The sequence below is a fragment of the Acanthopagrus latus genome, chromosome 7 (assembly GCF_904848185.1).
Source record: "Acanthopagrus latus isolate v.2019 chromosome 7, fAcaLat1.1, whole genome shotgun sequence".
Classification (NCBI taxonomy): domain Eukaryota; kingdom Metazoa; phylum Chordata; class Actinopteri; order Spariformes; family Sparidae; genus Acanthopagrus; species Acanthopagrus latus.
The window spans coordinates 169,036-188,606 of record NC_051045.1 but is presented as its reverse complement, the minus strand read 5'-3'; the positions used below and the strand labels follow the sequence as shown (position 1 = coordinate 188,606).

The 19,571-nt window shown below is 46.4% G+C and overlaps 1 protein-coding gene across 3 annotated transcripts; it reads left to right on the top strand.

Moving 5' to 3' along the window:
• Positions 1-928: 928 nt before the first annotated feature.
• Positions 929-19,475, top strand: si:ch211-169p10.1. Of its 3 annotated transcripts, none has more exons than XM_037103845.1 (11): positions 929-1,335; positions 11,932-12,114; positions 12,364-12,478; positions 12,610-12,737; positions 12,865-12,978; positions 13,562-13,706; positions 13,828-13,884; positions 14,071-14,170; positions 14,265-15,034; positions 15,517-15,772; positions 15,907-19,475. In XM_037103845.1, exons 2-11 carry the CDS (start codon positions 12,067-12,069, stop codon positions 16,010-16,012), a joined length of 1,839 nt encoding a protein of 612 aa, XP_036959740.1. In that variant the 5' UTR covers positions 929-1,335; positions 11,932-12,066; the 3' UTR covers positions 16,013-19,475. The 3 variants fall into 3 exon arrangements, with proteins under 3 accessions (XP_036959740.1, XP_036959743.1, XP_036959741.1); XM_037103848.1 differs by having other exon boundaries at positions 12,257-12,478; XM_037103846.1 differs by lacking the exon at positions 929-1,335 and adding an exon at positions 6,198-6,355.
• The last annotated feature ends 96 nt before the right edge of the window (positions 19,476-19,571 follow it).

The window sequence follows — 19,571 nt, the reverse complement described above, 5'->3', positions numbered from 1 at the left end:
AATTCTGTCAGTTTTTCTTTGAATCACAGCCTGATTTTGACTCTGTTCTGAAAACACTGCAGTCTGATCCAATGACACAGCTGGGTTAGCTTAATGCTAATGCTAACACAGCATTTCCTACCTTGGCATTAACCCCCCTGTTGTTCTCACTTTCTGTACACGCCCTGGTCCTCCGGGTCAGAAAGGACCCACCCCTCACTGAAGACCTAAAATAAATAATTTCATTTCATCATAAATGCCAAATCCATTTAGCATTTTTATTTCAACAAAGCTGTGTTATATGTTTTCTTTACTGAAGCAGATTATTAAGTATAGTAGTAGTAGTAGTAAAGTAAATACTATTTCTTAAGGAACTATAAAGGTGGTAAACAATATGTTTTAATTTTTATCAAGAGATAGTACTTGTATAGCCCAAGAAATCATCACAATTGTGCGAAAAGTAGTTTTGAATGCAATTTAGTGAAGGCGCTTTCAATAATAGTCAGATGTAAACAATATAAACCAACAAAGCGACCTGAGAGGACCACAACCACTACTGGACCCACTGATCCTAGACCTGTGTTCTGCTACAGGAGAACAAGCAGCCGCTCCACCCACTGATCCCAGACCTGTGTTCTGCAGCACAGACAGACCTGAGGGTTCTGTCACCTGTTTACACTCTGAATGTGGACGTGTTGGTAAACAACACTTTGATGGTTCTGGCTGAAACTGTTTGAACTTTGATCTCTGAAAGTTGTGTATGGGGTCGTGGAAAGGTGAGGGCACACTTGCACCTGTGTGTGTTGGGGGGGGGGGGGCAGCTTCATTCAAAATTACATTAATATTCAAACTTAAGATTATTTGCTTTTTTTAAAAAAAAAAATGTTCAAGTTAAAGTTAAATCCAATCAGATCTCACTGAATCAATAACTAATGATCATGTCATCCATTTGTAGATCGCATCACTCTCAGTTGTGAGCCTGCGTGCGCACGAACGGGCGCGTGCCCGCGGCGTTGTGAGCGCGCTGGCGGTGCTGATGGAGGCTGATTCAGTGTGAACAGACGCTGCAGGAGGAGGAGGAGGAGCAGGACCCTTCATCTGATCACATCATCGATCCGCGATGATCGATCGATGACCTGTGATCAGCTGTTTTCATCCCGGAGCGGCTGCACGAGGCCACAATCAGCGTCATCAATCAATCAATGAGCTTCTTCGATCACACCTGATGTGTGGAGCGCCTGACGCAGCGGAGACAATCAGCTGAGCGGAGGTTCTGGAGCGGACCATCTCTGGATCATGTGACCGAGGGGTTGCAGGTGGGAACCCACAGGACGTCCGGAGCCGCAGGAGGTCCAGGTAGGAACCACCACCAGCAGGGCACGGTGGCCCCTCCCGCACGCAGCACAAAGCGTCAGACTCCATCTGAAAGTTGGTCATTTTAAGAATGTTTCGCTCGTGCGCAGCGGTGTGCAGGGCGAGAACAAAGGTGAGCGTGTCATCTGAACACGCACGAGCTCGTCTGTAATTCGGCTCACAGTTATCAAACAGAGGAGTCACGTGCCACAGTGAAATGTGTGAAATTCTAAGTGTGCATGCAGCAGCAGGAAGCGGCTCACGTGTCACTTCACTTTGACTCAACATTTAATTTGTGACGTGACGTCATCATAATGTTTGATGATGAAGAAACGACGTTTTTATATTTTATATTATGGCTGTCCCCACCCAGAGCCACGTGTCCGCTGCGTTTGTGTGTATGTGTGTGAGATGTACATGTGTGTGTGTGGTGTGTATGTGTGTGAGATGTGCATGTGTGTGTGGTGTGCATGGGTGTGTGTGTATTTTTGTTACTCCACGACATTTATCTGATTACTTTAGTAACTAGTTACTTCACAGATTACATGTTTTAATTAACTGATTTTCTCATCAGTCAGATAAAATCAGCTGACTCATTTATACAAACAAGTTACTTTATGGACCAGTTACTTTACTGGTACTTTGATACTGAACAACATTTAACATCAGATACACTGAGACTTTTACTCGAGTACTTTATTGTAAAGGCTTTGAGTCAGCATTGATCAGTGATCAGTTTCACAGGTGAAACTTTCTCATCTGTTCACTTGATCAAACTGTTCTGACATCAGTTGATCATGATGAACTGTGTGTACAACACACACACGCATGCTAGTGATTCTACTGATTACGCATTTTTCCAGGTGTGTGATTGTGTTCCTCCTCAGGTGAAAAACACTCATTGTGTTTTTGTTTACAAACAGCGTAATTTCCGTGATGACTAGCCAACTGTTGACAACAGATCATATGATCTGATCCACTGCTGTTTCCATGGAGATGTACAGATTTTATATGATCCAGAAGTGAAACAAGATCATTCTGTCTGTCTGAACATAGACAGAATCCAGCCAATCAGAGAACAGACAGCTGTCACATGACTCTGATTGTCGATTGATTATTGATATATTGGGTCTGTGCTGAGCCTCTGTCACCTCTTCATAAAATGATGATCAATAAGAAGCTGAGTTGCGGCACAGAGTATTCATTGGGACTGTCCTGCTTCCGTCAGGTGGTGACTAACTCCTGGAACAATCAGTACAGACCCATCAGGTTCCTCTGTAATGGAAACGTGGTTCTCTGCTCCAGTGATGCTGTTAGCCAGTGTGCTAACATAATGCTAGCATGACTCAAAGGCAAGACAGTGTGAAAGTGTGTTGTGAGCTGACGGTCATGTGACTCAGAGATCAATAGGATGATCAGGACAGCTGATCGTCCGTGTTGCTGTTGCTCTGTCTGAAGTAGAGAGCTGAACAGCCAATGAGATGTGACGGTGCGGGTTACTTCCTGCAGCTGGTGTGTTATAGCACCACCCTGTGGTAGCGAGAGGCTGATGAGCTGATGACAACCTGCAGCCAATCAGAGTCCGATATTCAGCCAGACAGAGATTCAAAGAATAATGCCTATAAGTTGAAATATTGATTGTTGATATTGATTTATAATCAGAGCTGATCGGGTCTTTATTAGTGTCAGTGCTGAAACACAGATGGATTCTGATTTGAAACAGTGTGTTTGTCCTCCATCACCTCTTCACAAACATGTTCTAATCCAGTGCAGTTGACTGTGAACAGCAAGATCCAGATTCTGTGTCCTGACCCTTGTTTCAGGACTAAACTGCGAAGAAGCCCTGCAGTCTACAGGTGAGGCGTTCAGGTGCTGTCAGTCAGGTGACAGCTGAGGTCTGATGTCACCTGCTGGCTGGTTGTTTTGTTGCTTGCTTGGTTTGTCAGCAGGATTAGACAAAAACTGCTGGACGGATTTCCACAAAACTTGGATGGAGGACGGGTCTCGGCCCAGAAAAGACCTCATTAACTTATGATGCTGATCCACATAAAGAGACATTGTGAGACAGGACATTTCCCACCATTTTGGATTGTTTCTTCATGGGTTTGGATGAAAACCATCAGGTGTATGAAGACGGCTGTTATCTACGTGTGAGTACAGAAGAGGACTGTTGGACTGTGGCGGAGGTGTGCGCTCTACTGACTGCCTCCTGGTCTGTTGATCTGAATCTGAGCAGTCATGTGATGTTTTGATTGATAATCAATAACTAGCTCACTGATGAAAAAAGTATATTGACCCTGAATGTAGAAAACACTCCAGTACCCATGAGCCTCAGCAGCTGTTGCTATGGAAACACCTCCATCCAGAGCAGTGACATCACAGTTGCATCATCTTCAGATCAAAAACTGATCAGTTGCACAGCAACAGAGTCCAGAGCTCTCTTATTGGACAGTTTTTACAGCAATTATCCCTGGGACATGAAGTCCTTCAGTCTGTCACCTCTGGAACCTGTCCGTGACTCCGCCCACTGAGCTGCTACAACTGTGATGTCACCTTAATGCCACACACTGTAACACACTCTCACTCACACACACACACACACGCACACACACACACGCACACACACACACACGCACACACACACACACACACACACACACACACACAGAGCATCCTGAGGGTTGAAAGGTTATTGGCTGCCTGGTTGGAGCTCTCAGCGAATCAGAAGGCTGTATTCAGAGTTGGGATTTTCTACATTGTTGCCATGCGGAGAATCTGCTGCCTGACCTACATTCATCCTCCACACACACACACACACACACACACACACAGTAACACACACACAGTAACACAGACACAGGCAGGTAGATGTATATATCTGTGTGTTTGGCTCAAAGGCACAGAGGCAGCTTCATCAATTCTTAATGTGCTTCCTCTCTGGAGACTGTGCGTGTGTGTGTGTGTGTGTGTGTGTGTGTGTGGAATAAGCACCTTCAGTCAGGATGTCTTCTAACACCTGAGCTCTCAGGTACCTGCAGCCTCTGTGATGCCACACTGACGGACCAATCCGAGACAGAGGAAATGACAACTGACCTGAATGTGAACAAGTCTGTCCTCATGTCCTCTTTCATTGTGTGTCCGTCTGTCTGTCTGTCACAGACACGGTCCTCATCAGACCTGGTTTTAAGGCCAGAGTCTGGCACCTGGTTTTGAAGAGGACTCAGAAGAGTTAAAAGATGAACAAATGGATCAGATTTAATAATATTCAGCTGTGACCTCCTGCTCACCCCTCTGTACAGCTGTTCTCCGTCCTTCAACTCCTCTCATCCCTTGCTCCCCTGATTTATTTTTAATATTTCAGTTTACACTGTGAACACATCTGTGTTGAGCCAATCAGAGAGCAGGATGAAGATACAGCACCAGAGACTGGATCCAGAGAAAAACTGAACCACAGAGGAACAGAACAGCTGGTTGTTGTTGTTACAGTTGTCTGTTTGTTGTGTTGTTGTAATTGTGTTGTTGTTATAGTTATGTTGTTGTTGAAGTCATGGTGTTGTTGTTGTTATTATAGTTGTGTTGTTGTTGTTGTGTTGTATTTGTATCTGTGTTTGTGTTAGTGATTGTAGCACTGTAACTGTCTGACACACACACAGACACACACAGTGTGAGCCTGATGGGTCTGAACTGGATCCAGTCTGATCCAGATCAGGACTCTGATCCTGATTTCTTTCCCATGATGCTCTTTGTTCTGTTGTGTCTGCTGCTACTGGGGAGAGAAAACAAGAGCAGGGACACACACACACACACACACACACACACACACACACACACACACACACACACACACACACAGGGAGAGAGAGAGAACTTCAAACAGTTGATGGTTTGCTTGAAGGCCTGCAGCTGTGTGTGTGTGTGATAGAGAGAGACATTTTACTGCTCACACTGTGGGACTTATAGCTGAGGACACGAAGCTGAGGACACGTATCTGAGGACATGTAGCTGAGGACACGTAGCTGAGGACACGTATCTGAGGACATGTAGCTGAGGACATGTAGCTGAGGACACGTAGCTGAGGACACGTATCTGAGGACATGTAGCTGAGGACATGTAGCTGAGGACACGTAGCTGAGGACACCCTCAGTCTTGCCTCTCAGGCTGGGTGCTGATGAGTGGAGGTTGTTGGACTGTCATTAAACTGGTCCATCAGTGTCTGTCCCAGTAGACCACACTCAAACACTGGATGTTAGCATGAAGCATGCTAACACACTGCAGCTTCTTAACATGATGTAGCATGGTAGGTTAATGAAGCATGCTAGCTTCATGGAGCTCTGGAACATGCAGGACATCACTGATGTGAAAACACAGAAACAACAGGTCACATCATCTGTGACATCATCTGTGACATCACACACACACACACACGGAGGCACTGAAGTTGCTGAGAGTGAGCAGGATGCAGCCTCTTTCACAATAAGAGCTCAGCAAAGAGACGGGCAGGAAGAGAAGAAGAAAATATAAAGATGAAGACAGATTGTCTTCATGTCCTCTCTTATTGTGTGTGTGTGTGTGTGTGTGTGTGTGTGTGTGTGTGTGAGATGATTCTACTACAGCTGAATTATTCTGAAATCCTTCAATCAGAAACGTCTTGTCATGTTCACACACAGACACACAAACACTGAAGGAAACAAACAACAAGTGCTTCAAGTCTTTAACTCACAAGACAAGTTTATCAGAACCAAATCGAGTGGACCGGACATCTGAGAGAATTTCCTGCGGGAGCCTTTGCTTCCTGTACTTTTACTTTGAAGTGGTGTGGTAAACTGTGTGTGTGTGTGTGTGTGTGTCTGTGTGTGAGCTGACAGTGCAGGCGGAGCAGAGTGTCAGTGTGAACGTGTCGGAGCTCTGCTTCACTCCTCTGAGCGTCTCTTCTTTGTTCTCTTCTTCTTCTGGATGTAAAGCGTACTGACGTGTCTTCATGTCTCCATGGAGACACAAAGGACACCTGGCTCCACCTCTGCAGGTATTTCAGCTGCTCGTCTGCTCATGTTTCTTCTACTTTGTTGTTTGTGGGCTGATGGAGAGTAACAATATACAGATGTGAGTTCAGGTGAGTTTAGAATCAGAATCAGAATCAGAATACTTTATTGATCCCTGTGCAGGTATGTGGAGTCCTTGGTTCAGATCTGGTCCAGGTTCAGTCTGGACTCGGGGGACAGGAAGCAGACCTGAACCCAGAGCAGCCGACAGGTCTGGACTGATGTGGTCTTTGCTGGTCTCGGGGTGGATCACTTCAGCCTTTGTGGTTTTAATGTGAAGCTGAGCTCTCTCTTTCTTTGACCTCTCACTGGACAACACTGGGCTCAGGTGATGGCTGTGGATCAGGGGTTGAGCCAGCGTCTTGTCATCAGAAGGTTGCTGGTTCAGTTCCCCTGGTCTGCATGTCGAAGTGTCCTTGAGCAAGATACTGAACCCCAGACTGCTCCTGGTGTGCTGGTCAGCACCATCAATGTGTGACTGTATGAATGAATTACTGTAAGTGGCTTTGGACAGAAGCTTCTGATAAATGTGAGATCCAGATTCAGAGCTGTTGGACTCTGAGTCTGGTCTCTGCACGTCTCTGCACGTCTTCAGAGTATCAGTATTATTCTCTCTCTGTAACATGTGTCTATGTCTCCCTCTCTCTCTCCTGCTCTCATTTCCTTCTTTTCATTGCTCATTTCCTTCTTCCTGTTTCCTGTTGGGCTCTACTTCCTGTTCTCAGGGAGAGTGTCCTGCAGTCAGTGGGCATAGAGGACAGACAGGACAGACAAGACAGAGAAGACAGAGAGGACAGATGTGATGTTAGTTGTGTCTTTAAAGTTCTGAACCTGAATTTGAACAACAAATGATGAAATATGAAGCCTGAAATTAAGTTTGGACTGTGAGGGGCATCAGGCAGCAGATAAACTGTAGCAGTATCCTGGGATGTGACATATTGTCATGCAGCCAATCACAGCGAAGGATCTCACCTGTACATACTGTGTTTACCTTCAGAGTCACACCTGAGATCACACACACATTCAAATTTACATTTAGCAGACGCTTTTGTCCAAAGTGACTTACAATAAGTACATGAGTCGTGTTCAGCAGTGTCGAGGTGAGTCTGAACAATCAGTGTCCTGCTGCAGACACAGAGACTCTGCTGTCCTGACGCTGGTCCGGACTTGGTTCCACCTCTGAGGCTCCAGAACAGAGAAGAGTCGTGACTTCTCTGAGCAGCTTTGTTTGCTCTCAGCGATGGCGGTGCCAGCCGGCCCGCTGATGTTTGGCCCTCCCCTCTAAGTTTTTAAGTGGTGTTTCCTCATGTTTTGATAAAGGTGGTACACATATTACCTGACCATATTTTGATGACGTATAGCTTTTTAAATGTAAAACATTTAAAGAAATGTTTTTTAGGGATTTGATGTCTTTGACATAATTGATCAAAAGAGAGCAAAACTCCGGCCACATAAAGATCCATAAATTTCCTTTTATATTCCCTGACCTGAATCCTCCATCTTTTTTACCAGGTGAAACTATTCATTTCCCCAATTAGGAGCAAAGTGAGACAATACTGTGTATCACCTGCATGTTTGTGTTTCTTAAATCTCTTGATATAGATTTGACTTGGATCCACTGGCACGTCTAAAACCGGACTTAGGGTAAATAATGTCTGCCATGCTTTTTCTCGAACATTGCCGTCATGTTTGCTTTGTGTCTGGTGCAGGAAGAAATGGTAAAAACAGGCTCACGAAAGTGTCCAAGCAGCAAGTTTGGTTGTTGAGGAACAGGAAGTTGTGGGAGTGACGGAGGCGGTGATACAGACAGCGACAGAGACAGCGAGTTTTGAGAGTTGAGAGATTTGTGACATTTAGCGTGTTTGGAGTGTATAGTTAGTGTGTAATGTACTGTTTAGTGTAGTGTGTTTAGTGTGTAGTGGAGTCGTCTTTTTGTGTTGTGGGTCAGAACAAGGAGGAGATGCTGAATGTGGAGCAGGCAGGAATGAGCTGAGGAGCCCTGAGCCTGAGGCATCACCTGCATTTAAATGTAAATAGTTACATATAACTTTGTAAATTTCAAAAACGTATGCACAACTTTAGCAAACAGCAACTTAGATTTGCATTATAACTAATCCAATTGGTTCATTAAACATATTTGTGGTTTTCACAGTAAAAAATCTAACTTTTTCCTCCTCTGATTTAGGTCCATAGTGCTAATATAGTATGTCAAAATGAAAAAATAACTGTACAGTCACACCCTCACACTGTTTGTTTGCCAAAGGCTTTGGCATATAAACGCTGAGGTCTGGTTAAAAAAGTTGTCAGTACATATTAGGAATTTTGATTAAATTGTGCTCAGAGCCCCCTCACTAAGATGCCATCTTGGTCTTGTTCATGTGACCTCCCCCAGCCCACTGATGGCACTGACGTCACACATCATGAAGACCCTGGAGAGACTTGTCCTGGATCAGCTCAGGCCTATGGTCAGGCCGCACCTGGATCCCCTCCAGTTCGCCTACCAGCGCTGGATTGGAGTTCAGGATGCCATCATCTACCTGCTGAACTGTGCTGTGTCTACGTTCACCTGGACAAGCCAGGTAGCACTGTGAGGGTCACGTCTTTTGACTTCTCCAGTGCTTTTAATACCATCAGGCCTGCTCTACTGGGTGATAAGCTGACGGTGATGCTGGTGGATCCCCCCTGGTGTCCTGGATTGTGGATTACTTCACTGGCGAGAGACTGAGAGTAGCCGATGCCAAGAGACTCAACAAGCTGATCAGGAAGGACAGTGAGGTTGTGGAGCAGCAGCAGGAGGCTGTCGAAGGTGCAGGTGATACTGCTGCACGGCTCTCACCTCTCCACAACGCTCTGGTCAAACTCTGGTCGCAGCACCTTCAGCCAGAGACTGATTGCTCCTGAATGCACCACTGAGCGCCACAGGAAGTCATTCCTGCCTGCAGCCATCAAACTGTACAACTCCTCCCTCTGATGACTGGACTTTTTACATAAAAAACAAAACAAAAGACAAAGCAAAACTGTAATTTAATAATACAGCTATTTCTCTGTACAGTGTATATATTATCTCACTATATATTGTATTGTGTATATATTTCCAGACTGTCTACTTTATTATTTAATATTTTATTTTATTGTCTATTTTATTGTGTTATTTTATTTTATTCTATTATTGTCGACTTTAATATTTTATATTTATATATATATCTTTATCTTTATCTCTTGTTTCCATTCATGCTGTATTTCCATTTTTACTTTGCACGGAGCACCTGTAACAAAAACAGTTTCTCCATGGGTATCAATAAAGTATTCTGATTCTGATTCTGATTCTGAACAGTGGTAAGAGGATCCATGTAATGTCAATAGAGAGGAGAGGTCGAGGAGAACAAGGACTGACAAGTGGGATGAGGTTCTGGAGGCAGTGAGGAGGCCCGTCTCAGTGCAGTGAGCGGTCCTGACTGATTTGGGTCAAAGAGGTCATTTTGTGGCTGTGTTGAGGAGCTGGAGGCCTGAAGTGAGGGAGGAGTTGATCAGAGTGATGAGGAATGGCAGGATGTCATGAGAGATGTTTTGGAGGAGAGAGGAGGGAATCGGATCCAGGGAACAGGTGGTGGTTCGGTTAGATGTCACTAGTGGGAGAACATCTTCAGAGGAGAGAGGACTGAAGCAGGTGAGGCCATCGGAGGTGAGGGCCGGAGGAGGTGCTTTCTGGATGAGCATAGGAGTAAATGAGGAGCTGATGTCTTTGACTTTCTTTGCTAAGGTGCAAAGTCATCAGCAGTGAGGGAGGAAGGAGGGGGAGGGGGAGGAGGGGTGAGGCGAGAAGAGAACAGGGAGAATAGTTTCCTGGGGTTGGAGGCCGAGGAGTCGATCGTTGACAGGTAGAAGGCAGATCTGGCTGCTGATACCATCGAGGTGAAGTCAGAGAGGAGGTGGTGGGAGGAGGAGAGATGATCAGCGGGTCGGGAGGTGAGAGGAGGAGAGGGAGGATAACAGAGTGGAGGAGGCTTCTTCACTGGACATTAGAGAGAACACAGACACACACACAGACACACATATTTCATATTGATCTCAGTTTGTTCTCATCCATTGAGGACCTGTGACATCATCACATCTGTTCTACAATTGATCAGTGACTGCAGTGGTTGGTTGAACATTAATCAGTTCAGACGCTACGACTGTTGATGATGGGAGGCGCGTTCAAGTTGAACTCCTGCTGACCGCCTGCAGCAGCCAGATCTGCTGGCGACTGCAGGGCGGGGCTACAAACGCTGCTATGACACTCTCTACGTGACGGGAACAGAAAGGGCTGATAAGAGTGGATCGTACAGAAACACTTCAGTTGAACCTGTTGTCTGCATGCAAAACACAGCAGTTAGCCACTTCTCTGTCAGCACCACAAGTAGGGTGACAGAACTGAGCAATTTCTTGATGACATCATCATCACATATTATCTATTTATTTTTACTTTTTTCATATACTTACTTTGCACTAATGCCTTGTACTTTTTACTTGTTCTTCTTACTCTATTTGTGTTGTGTGAATAACTGGATGCTGCTAAAATGTCATTGTACACTGTGCAATGACAATAAAATGATTCTGATTCTGATTCTGATCTTCAGGGTTGCTGCGTTACATGAAGGATTTTATAGGTTTATTCGTGTTGACTGTCCCACACAGCTGCTACTTATCTGACAGTGTGTGATGTCTGAGTAGAAAAGAGGTGCTTATGGATTTGGAAATTCATCGAAACACACGTCATACACGTCAGTGTAGATAAAAGCCAATTAGGACAAAGTCCTGACGTCATGAAGGTGGGTCTAGACTCTCACAGCACCTGGAGAGCAACTGCTCACCTGCTCTGCAGCCGCCCAAACCCTAACCCACGATAACTTAAGGTCATGTGACATCAGATGTGGAGCAGAAACCATCCAGGTCATCATGGACACATTTTAATCAGCATGTATCATGATTTAGGCAGCGCTCCGCTCGTAGACATAATATACGTAGACGCCTCATGGCGTGCTGGAAAATAATCCTGCGTCGCCGCCATCTTGGTTGGGTCTCCTCACTGTAGGCTAGCACCAGAGTCAATCAGAATTAACGGAGAAGGAGCAACTATGACCATATTTTGTGCAGTTTATGGTTGCAATAACCGGCGCAGTGTTGTTACCAGATCGTGGAGGATTACCTTTCACAAGTAAGTTTTTTTTTTTTTTTTTTTTTTTCATAATTTTTGTGACAGCGCCCTGTGTCATAACTAAATCTCTGCCGTTTGTAACCGTGTGAAAATCTGGTAAAAATTTGGGAGTTTATGATTATTGTAGTTGAGGATACACCTTCCTCAGTACAAATAAATGCAGGGGGGTCACATTGGAGACCCATCCAAGATGGCGGCCGCGCTGATACGTTAGCTCCAATAGGCAGCATCAGTCTAAGAGGCGTCTACGTATATTATGTCTATGGCTGCACTGAACTCACCTTCTGTCACATGTTGTTGTTCCTGACTTCTGATTGGCCGTCACTCTGACCGCCTCTTCTTCTTCTCTTCTTCTTTTTGCAGGTCAGAGGTGCTGAAGACTGCTTAACTCCCTCTGCAGGCCGACCAGGGAACTACAACTACACTGCCTGCTAACTGCTAACAGCTAACCGCTAATCAACTCCACAGCCGTGCTGTGGTCGATGTTCAGGCTGCTGGATGGCCACAGGAGTGAACTACTGGAGCTCTTATGAACCCAGTAACAAGGTGAGTGAGTGACTGTGTATAAACTGGAGGCTGGACTGGTGCTGAGCACAGAGAAGTTCACCAACAGAACAAAATTAACTCAGTTCTGATCAATAATTCAAACCAAAATTCTGATAATAATCTCAAGTCTCATCATCATCAGGACATCCCTCATGTGTTCACCTGGGGCCACCTGATGATCATCACGTGATGATGTCATCATGTGGACGGGGACAATAAAGTTTGAACTGATTTGAATGCGTGGTGCAGGTGAGTGAGTGTGTGTGGGGCAGCGAACAGGAGTTGAGCAGCGAGGAGGGAGGAGGCGAAGTCACATGGGACACACAAGCCATGGAGGTCAAAGGTCAACTCATCTCAGCACCTGGTGAGGACAAACAACAACAATGACAACAAAGAACAACAAATAACAAACATCAAACAATAACATGGAGACATGTTCACCATCATGTGTTACTCTGTGTATGTGTGTGTGTGTGTGTGTGTGTGTGTGTGCAGACCCTCTCACCTGTCCGGACAGGAAGCAGAGGGAGCGAATGGCAGAGCTGCAGGAGAGGAGGCGGGGCCTACAGGCACTCCTCAGCACTCGATTGGCTGAGCTGAGATGCATCTGTCTGCAGGAGGCAGTGAGTTATGACATCATTAGACTTCTCCCTCTAACAGCTGATTGTTCTCCTGGACTCGCTTTGATTGACTGCAGGAGGTTAATATGATGTCATCAAAGGAAGTTTTTCCTGTGTTTTCATTGGCCAGGAGCTGACGGGGTCTGTGCCCAGCGACTACCCCCTGGAGGCGGGGGAGAGACTGCCCTGTGTCCGACGGAGAGGTGGGACGTCTCGCCAAGGAAACAGGAAATGTCGAGCAGAGGTGAGGAGGATTACTGGATTTATTGTGAAGGGGCCGGGAACAGGAAGTGCTGATGGCCTAAGAGTTTTATAGTTTAACAAATAATTGATAAATGAAGAAGTTCCCTGTGGACCCTAACAGAGTCTTGAAACTCGTGACGTGGGAAGAGAAGTATTTTTTGCTGGACTGCAGGAGCCACTGAGCGACAGAACGTGTGAGGCAAGCAGCTGTCTGGCCACACAGTCTCTACTCTGTCCTCTTTGGTTGTTGACCTTTCAAAATTAAACACCACAAACAGTCATTATCTCACTTGATTTTTAAGGAATGGTAATTTAAAATGGTGCAGTTTATTTAATAACTAATAAATGAATGTTTCCTGTTCAGTGCGCTGATATTTGGAGTTTCCTGCCTCCACTACGTGACCTTGTCACAGGTATCTGATGTCTCGCCATCAACCACGGCAATCTTAAATTTACCTGAAAGCTGCAGCTACCCTGATAACGTCAGACGGGTGGAAACTGATCAGAACGAGTAAAACTGACTGACCTGAGATCAGTTTGATCATGATACTGAAGATGATGAAGTTGATTCTCTTCCTCTGCAGGATGACATCGACTGTCAGCGTTCAAAACCAAAGAAAACTTTATTCAGTGGAGCTCTGAGGAAACACAGCGACTCTGAACACAACACACACACTCAGACACACACACACCACGGCAAGAGGACTGTGCACAGAGGCTGCCACACAGGTAACACACACGCACACACACACACACACACACACAGCTGGCAGCAGATGAGAAGTTATTCTTTGAAGAAGATGAGGAAACTTACTTGTGTGTGTGCATGTGTTTGTGTGTGTTCTTCCAGATGACACAGTGAGATCAGAGAGCAGCTCGACATCAGACTCAACAGGACACGACAATGGTAACACACACACACGCACGCACACACGCGCGCACACACACACGCACACACACACACACAGCTCCACCTGCTGGCCAACAGCTCTTATTTTGACAGTTTGCTCACAATGATCTCCATCAGAGACTTTAAAACATCCTTCTTCATCTATTCTGTGATTATACACCAACCTGTCTGTCTGTCCGTCAGATGACGGGGTGTCTCAGTGTCGCCCCCCGCTGGTCTCTGCTGGTTCTCCAGGTGAGGTTCTCTACCAGAACAAAACCAGGAAGACCTCACTGCACAACAGGTACACACACACACACACACACACACACACACACACGTACACACCTGTATGACAACAGTCAGTCTACCTGAAGACTTTTCATCTCCTCTCTCAGGTGCGACCATCCAGATGACCTTCAGGCCCACAGGCCCCTCCCCCCCCCTCCCTCTCAGGCCTCTACCAACCCCCTCCACCCCCCCCCTCCACTGCCTCGCTCTCAGGACTCCTCCTTTTCCTCAGGCCCCTCTGATCCCAGTGCAGTGGAGGGCGGAGTCAGGGTGAATGGCACTCGCCACAGTCACAGCTCAGATGCTCTCCTCGACCACATCAACCCCCCAGAGGAGGAGGGGGGATTGTGGGTAAACGGTTTGCTGGGGTCCCGAGGAAAAAACACAGCTGGAGCGTTCATGAGCTCTGAGACGCTGATGGACGGACGCACAAGGATGAATAATGCACTGAGCGAGGGAGGAGGGGCGGGGCGAGGGAGAGGAGGCGGGTACAGCGAGGTGCTGCTGGACTATGTCTGGGGGAAACAACAGAAGCTGCAGTGGCAGCAGTCCCAGACCAACAACAGGAAGCCAATCACATCACAGCACCAGCTGCTCTACAATGGCCTCTCCTTACAGCAGCCCCTGGGAGCCCCGCCCACCTGCCGCAGTCACCCGGGTGACCAGCGGCGGATCAAAGTGACCCGCACCAAATCCTGCGGCCCCTTCCTCCCAGTGCAGCAGAGCCAGACCGATACCCACAATCCCCCTCTGTCCGCCATCCAGCCTGACCCCCACCCCCACCTGCTTCCCCCCCGCCCACCACACCTGCCTCCCACCCAGGACGCACAGCTGGAGGAGGCCACCAGGAGCCTGCACAAGGCCCTCGCCCTGGAAGGTATGGAGCACACACTTGCTGTTAGATCACAGCCACTTACAGTTGCATCATGGTCACTTCCTGTTAGATCACAGACACTTCCTGTTATATCACAGCCACTTCCTGTTAGATCACAGACACTTCCTGTTACATCCTAGCCACTTCCTGTTAGATCACAGACACTTCCTGTTATATCACAGCCACTTCCTGTCCTCTTGTCACCTGGGTCTGTTCTTCATGTCAACACTGTCTAGGACCCCTGAGAGCCTTCTGTGGGCTGCCCCCTGTTAGGAGTCAATCACACCTGATCACCTGTATTTAAAGTCTTTACTCAGACATGCTGTGAATCAACAGCACATCTGGTTGCTGAGTTACACTGACATCTTGGATCCTCAGCAGGAGGCTGAGGTACCCACGGTTGCTGACAGTTTGTAACAACATGCTGCAGGTGAGCAGTGCTGACGGGGCAGGTGGAGGTGATCTGATCTCTCTGTGGTCCACAGGTCTGAGGGACTGGTACCTGAGGAACACAATAGGCTCCACCCACCAAAACCAGGCCAGCGGAAAGGTCAACGCAGGGGTCAACGCTAAGGTGAATGACGGGGTCAAAGGTCAGAATGGAGGGGGTGGAGCTCTGCAGGGCAGACGGAGGACAACCGTTGTCATCCAGACAGAAACAAGTCATCATCACGCTCCGCCGCAACACAAACAGACGCTGCCACATTCAGCCACTTTCCATGGACACCCGCTGCACGGCAGGTAGAGTCAGCTCACCTGTGCAGGTATAGCAGGCACACCTGAGCTCCAGTCATGACCCTCTCTCTGTCTGTCTGTCTGTCTGTCTGTCTGTCTGTCTGTCTGTCTGTCTGTCTCTCTCTCTCTCTCTCTCTCAGGTCTGTGGACAGCTCTCTCCACCATGACTCCTTCCCTCCTCACAAACAGGAAGTCCTTCTCAGAGATCTGACTCTAGACCAGCCGTCTCCTGGAACTCTTGTCTGACTCACTGACAGTGAGGGCGCAGACAGACCAATCCCAGGCTGGCTTCCTGGGATCAGCGTGTCCTGATGCTTGTTCAAGAGGACTTCCCAAAACTCCACCCACCACGTCACACAGAGAATGGTGATGTCATCAGTAAGTGGGTTGACACATGTCAGCTGACCTCCTGTTGACTAATGGGAGCGCTGCTCAGCTGTGATGGACCGTTGATTTGATCAGGGATGAAACAACTTCCTCAAGTTCAGAACATCAAAAGGATTCTTGGTAAAAACCCCAGCTGACGAGTTGGTGTTTTACTGTCGTTTCCATGATGACAGTCTTTAATCTGCTCAGACAATCAAGACTGAACAAGCTTTTGTACGACTGATGTACGGAAGATGAAGATGATGATGATGATGATGAAACTGTTGCACACAATCACCAGCTGATGTCACCAGCTCTGTCCAGCAGACCAGCAGTCTGTACAGATGAACTCTGATCAGATCAGGTGACATGTTCTATCCCTCAGGTGAGTCCAGACTTAAACTGTCAGGTGAGACTCTTCAGGTATTCTTACAGTCTTGACTCAACGTCTCTGCACTAAAGTTCAACAGCGGATGCAGCAGGAAACAGAAAGAACAGATTGCCAGTCACAGGATTCCTTCTCACAACCACACCAGGAAGCTTCGTCTTCCTGCTCCAGCAACACCAGTGAAGAACCAGTAAGGTCTGTGGTATCAGCAGCATCGGGAGTCAGTTAAACCAAACACACCAAAGCTATCAGTAATAATCATATCGATCATGTCTAACATGCTCAGGACGATTGAACAGCACCAGCAGCTGTTGGAGCAGCATCAGGCTGCTGCAGCATGTTGGTCCTGGTGGTCAAACGGTGTAACTACAGTGTGACGTGACACCTCCATCTGCACGCTGTGTTGACGACGCGTCAGTTAATCACAGGATACGAGCGACCGGTTTCCCTGTTTGATCAGAAAGCTAAACAGAAAGTTAACTACTTGGCAGGTCTAACAATTGACGTTACATTAAACCTGGACTCAGTGTTGGAGGCGGGGCCTTGTTCATTGCTCTGAGAGCTGCTCAGTGTTGTTTGACTTCCTGGTCTAAAATTACGGAGATCATCCATTTTGTGTGGCTCACAGAGCGCGAGCACAAGAGACTTCCACCGACCGAGCTGGCTAACTTCCTGTTTAGTCCCCGGCTAACTAACAGACTTAAATGCTATTGAACTGAATGGATCAAACTCTGACTGATCTCTTGGGGGATGTCATTTGTCTCTTCTTTCACGTGTTGGTTCAAAGTGTTTTTGGGCCCCAGTGCGTCCCGTGATGATGTCATTACAGTTTGAACACTAAGACAACTGGCTTCAAAGCCTGGAGCTCTTCATGGAGGTCGGGTGTCACTCTCTGGTGCTCTGTAAGGATCCGCTTGTGACACTGAGCAGCTTTAATGAAAATAAATGAAGCTCCGCCTCCACAGACGTCCACGCCTCACTCACCTGTGACAACTGTCTGTATACATCCATTATTTATGATCAGGTTCTAAATAGGCTCCTAGTGCTGCAGACTGTTGATCCGACTGAACTGATGACAGCTGTGTGACAAGTGAACTTGTCTGAGTTCAACTGATCGATTTGAAGAGAATGGTGGTTCCTTGTGAGGAGAATGTGAGAACATGGGTAGAGACTGTTGGTGGCGTGAGAGCAATAAGAGGACGGAGGAATTGTTGAACTTCTTCAACTTTTCAGGATCATCTGCAGCGACAATCCGATGATGATGTCACAATGTTGATCTACTGGTTGATCAACTGAATGGACTTTTATCAGCTGTTCATGAACTGTTAAAAATAAACTTGACATCAGAGTTCCAACTTCTGATCGACAGTATTGATTCTTATTGATCAGTTTGTCTTTTAATTATCAGTTCAGAGAAACCAGCCTGACCTCGGCTCCTCCCACAGGAAGCTATGGTCACATGACACACCTGCAGCCTCTTCAAACGTGAAGGAGTAACCACTGATGACATCATCAAAGAACCAGTGGACACCTGGACGAGGTGCGCTCAGCTGTGATGATGTCACATGAAGCTGACCTTCTTCAGGGGTTCAAATGTCTGTTGGTGGATTCTGACGTTCATAGATCAAACCACCTGATTGGACACAGACTGGGATGACTGATGACGTCATTGATCATCCTGCAATTGGCTGCAGCTGCTGTCATGTGACCGTAGCTTCAGAGGAGCAGAAAGAGTCCCCAGCATGCACTGCTTCAACCTCTGGACCCGGAAACAAACCGCCGACTGTTTCACCTGACTACTGCAGCAGTACCATGTAGTACTCTCATGGACTCTGTGGTACCTCACAGGTGTATGGAAGGTGGATGAGGTCAAAGTTATAGTCATCGTCTCAAAGTTTTGAAGAAATTCAACTTTTAAATCGAAATGACAACATTAATAAACTAGTTTACAACGTTTTGTGGTTCAGTTGAGCTCACAGCAGGCTGGTTCTGACCCGCCCCCTGCTGGCTGGTTCTGACCCCCCTGCTGGCTCATTTACACACAGCAGCTTCAATATGAAACTTGATTAACTAAATGTTGAAATGTTGAACTGTAGGAGATGAATAACAACTGCATCGGCTTCATCTGGTCCTGTGCAGTACAAATATGGAGAGACGTCATCAAGATGAACGACTGAGGTCAGAGGTCAGAGGTCCAAACCCTCCAGCAGCCTCCAACCAAACTCAGTGTTTTCATAAAGCTTGTTATTTCATGACAGTTTTCTCTGTCCTTGTTTTAGCGTGTCAGATGTTCATTCTGCTGAGGAACACTAAACTATTTTGATTTGATTGCAAATACACTATGTCATTTTGAGGAAGAGAAACATCTTCACTTAATGATTTCCTTGATTGAATAAACTGAAAAAACAAAAACACAAAGTGTCCTCAAAAGAAATCACAGTTTCAAGTGTTGGACTGGGTTTGTGTCGGCAGGACGCTTGTTAGGACTTACTTCCCCTCGAGGATGCCTTCTATATATGAAAATATATCACAGTTTGTATTACTACTTTATTAATGTTGTAAATATTATAATAGTGCCCCTTTAATGAAGTTAAACATGAGAATTCTTTGGAATGTTCTTATTCTCAGAACAAACAAAGGACGTGACCTCAACACTGGACTCCTGTCCCCCTTCAGGTCCAGGACCAGCTGTTGTCTAGTCTGTCAGTGTGACATCACAGCTGTCTCTGCTATGATGCGTTCAGGTGCATTCTGTACAGCGGTGTTCCTTTATACTTTGAGCTGTACAGTCTGAACTTTGTGTAAAAATAATTTTCTATCTTTTTCTACACGTTGTCATTTGTACTTTTTTCACTCTTTCTGCTGTTTGATGTTAGACAATGAAAAAGCTTCATGTAAATAATGAATGACACACTGTCAACATGCTGTTTTTAAATAAAGTTTTCTCTTCACTGATTCAAATGAACCTGCCCGTTATTAAATTAAGACACACAGTATTTCTATTGACAGATTCATGTCTGCGCAGGTGTGATGGGGATGTATGAACCTGCA

Coding starts and splice junctions, on each gene's coding strand:
- si:ch211-169p10.1 (XM_037103845.1), top strand. CDS start 12,067: ATGGCCACAGGAGTGAACTACTGGAGCTCTTATGAACCCAGTAACAAG. Junction 12,115..12,363: donor CTTATGAACCCAGTAACAAG/GTGAGTGAGTGA, acceptor TGCGTGGTGCAG/GTGAGTGAGTGTGTGTGGGG. Junction 13,885..14,070: donor CTCAACAGGACACGACAATG/GTAACACACACA, acceptor TCTGTCCGTCAG/ATGACGGGGTGTCTCAGTGT.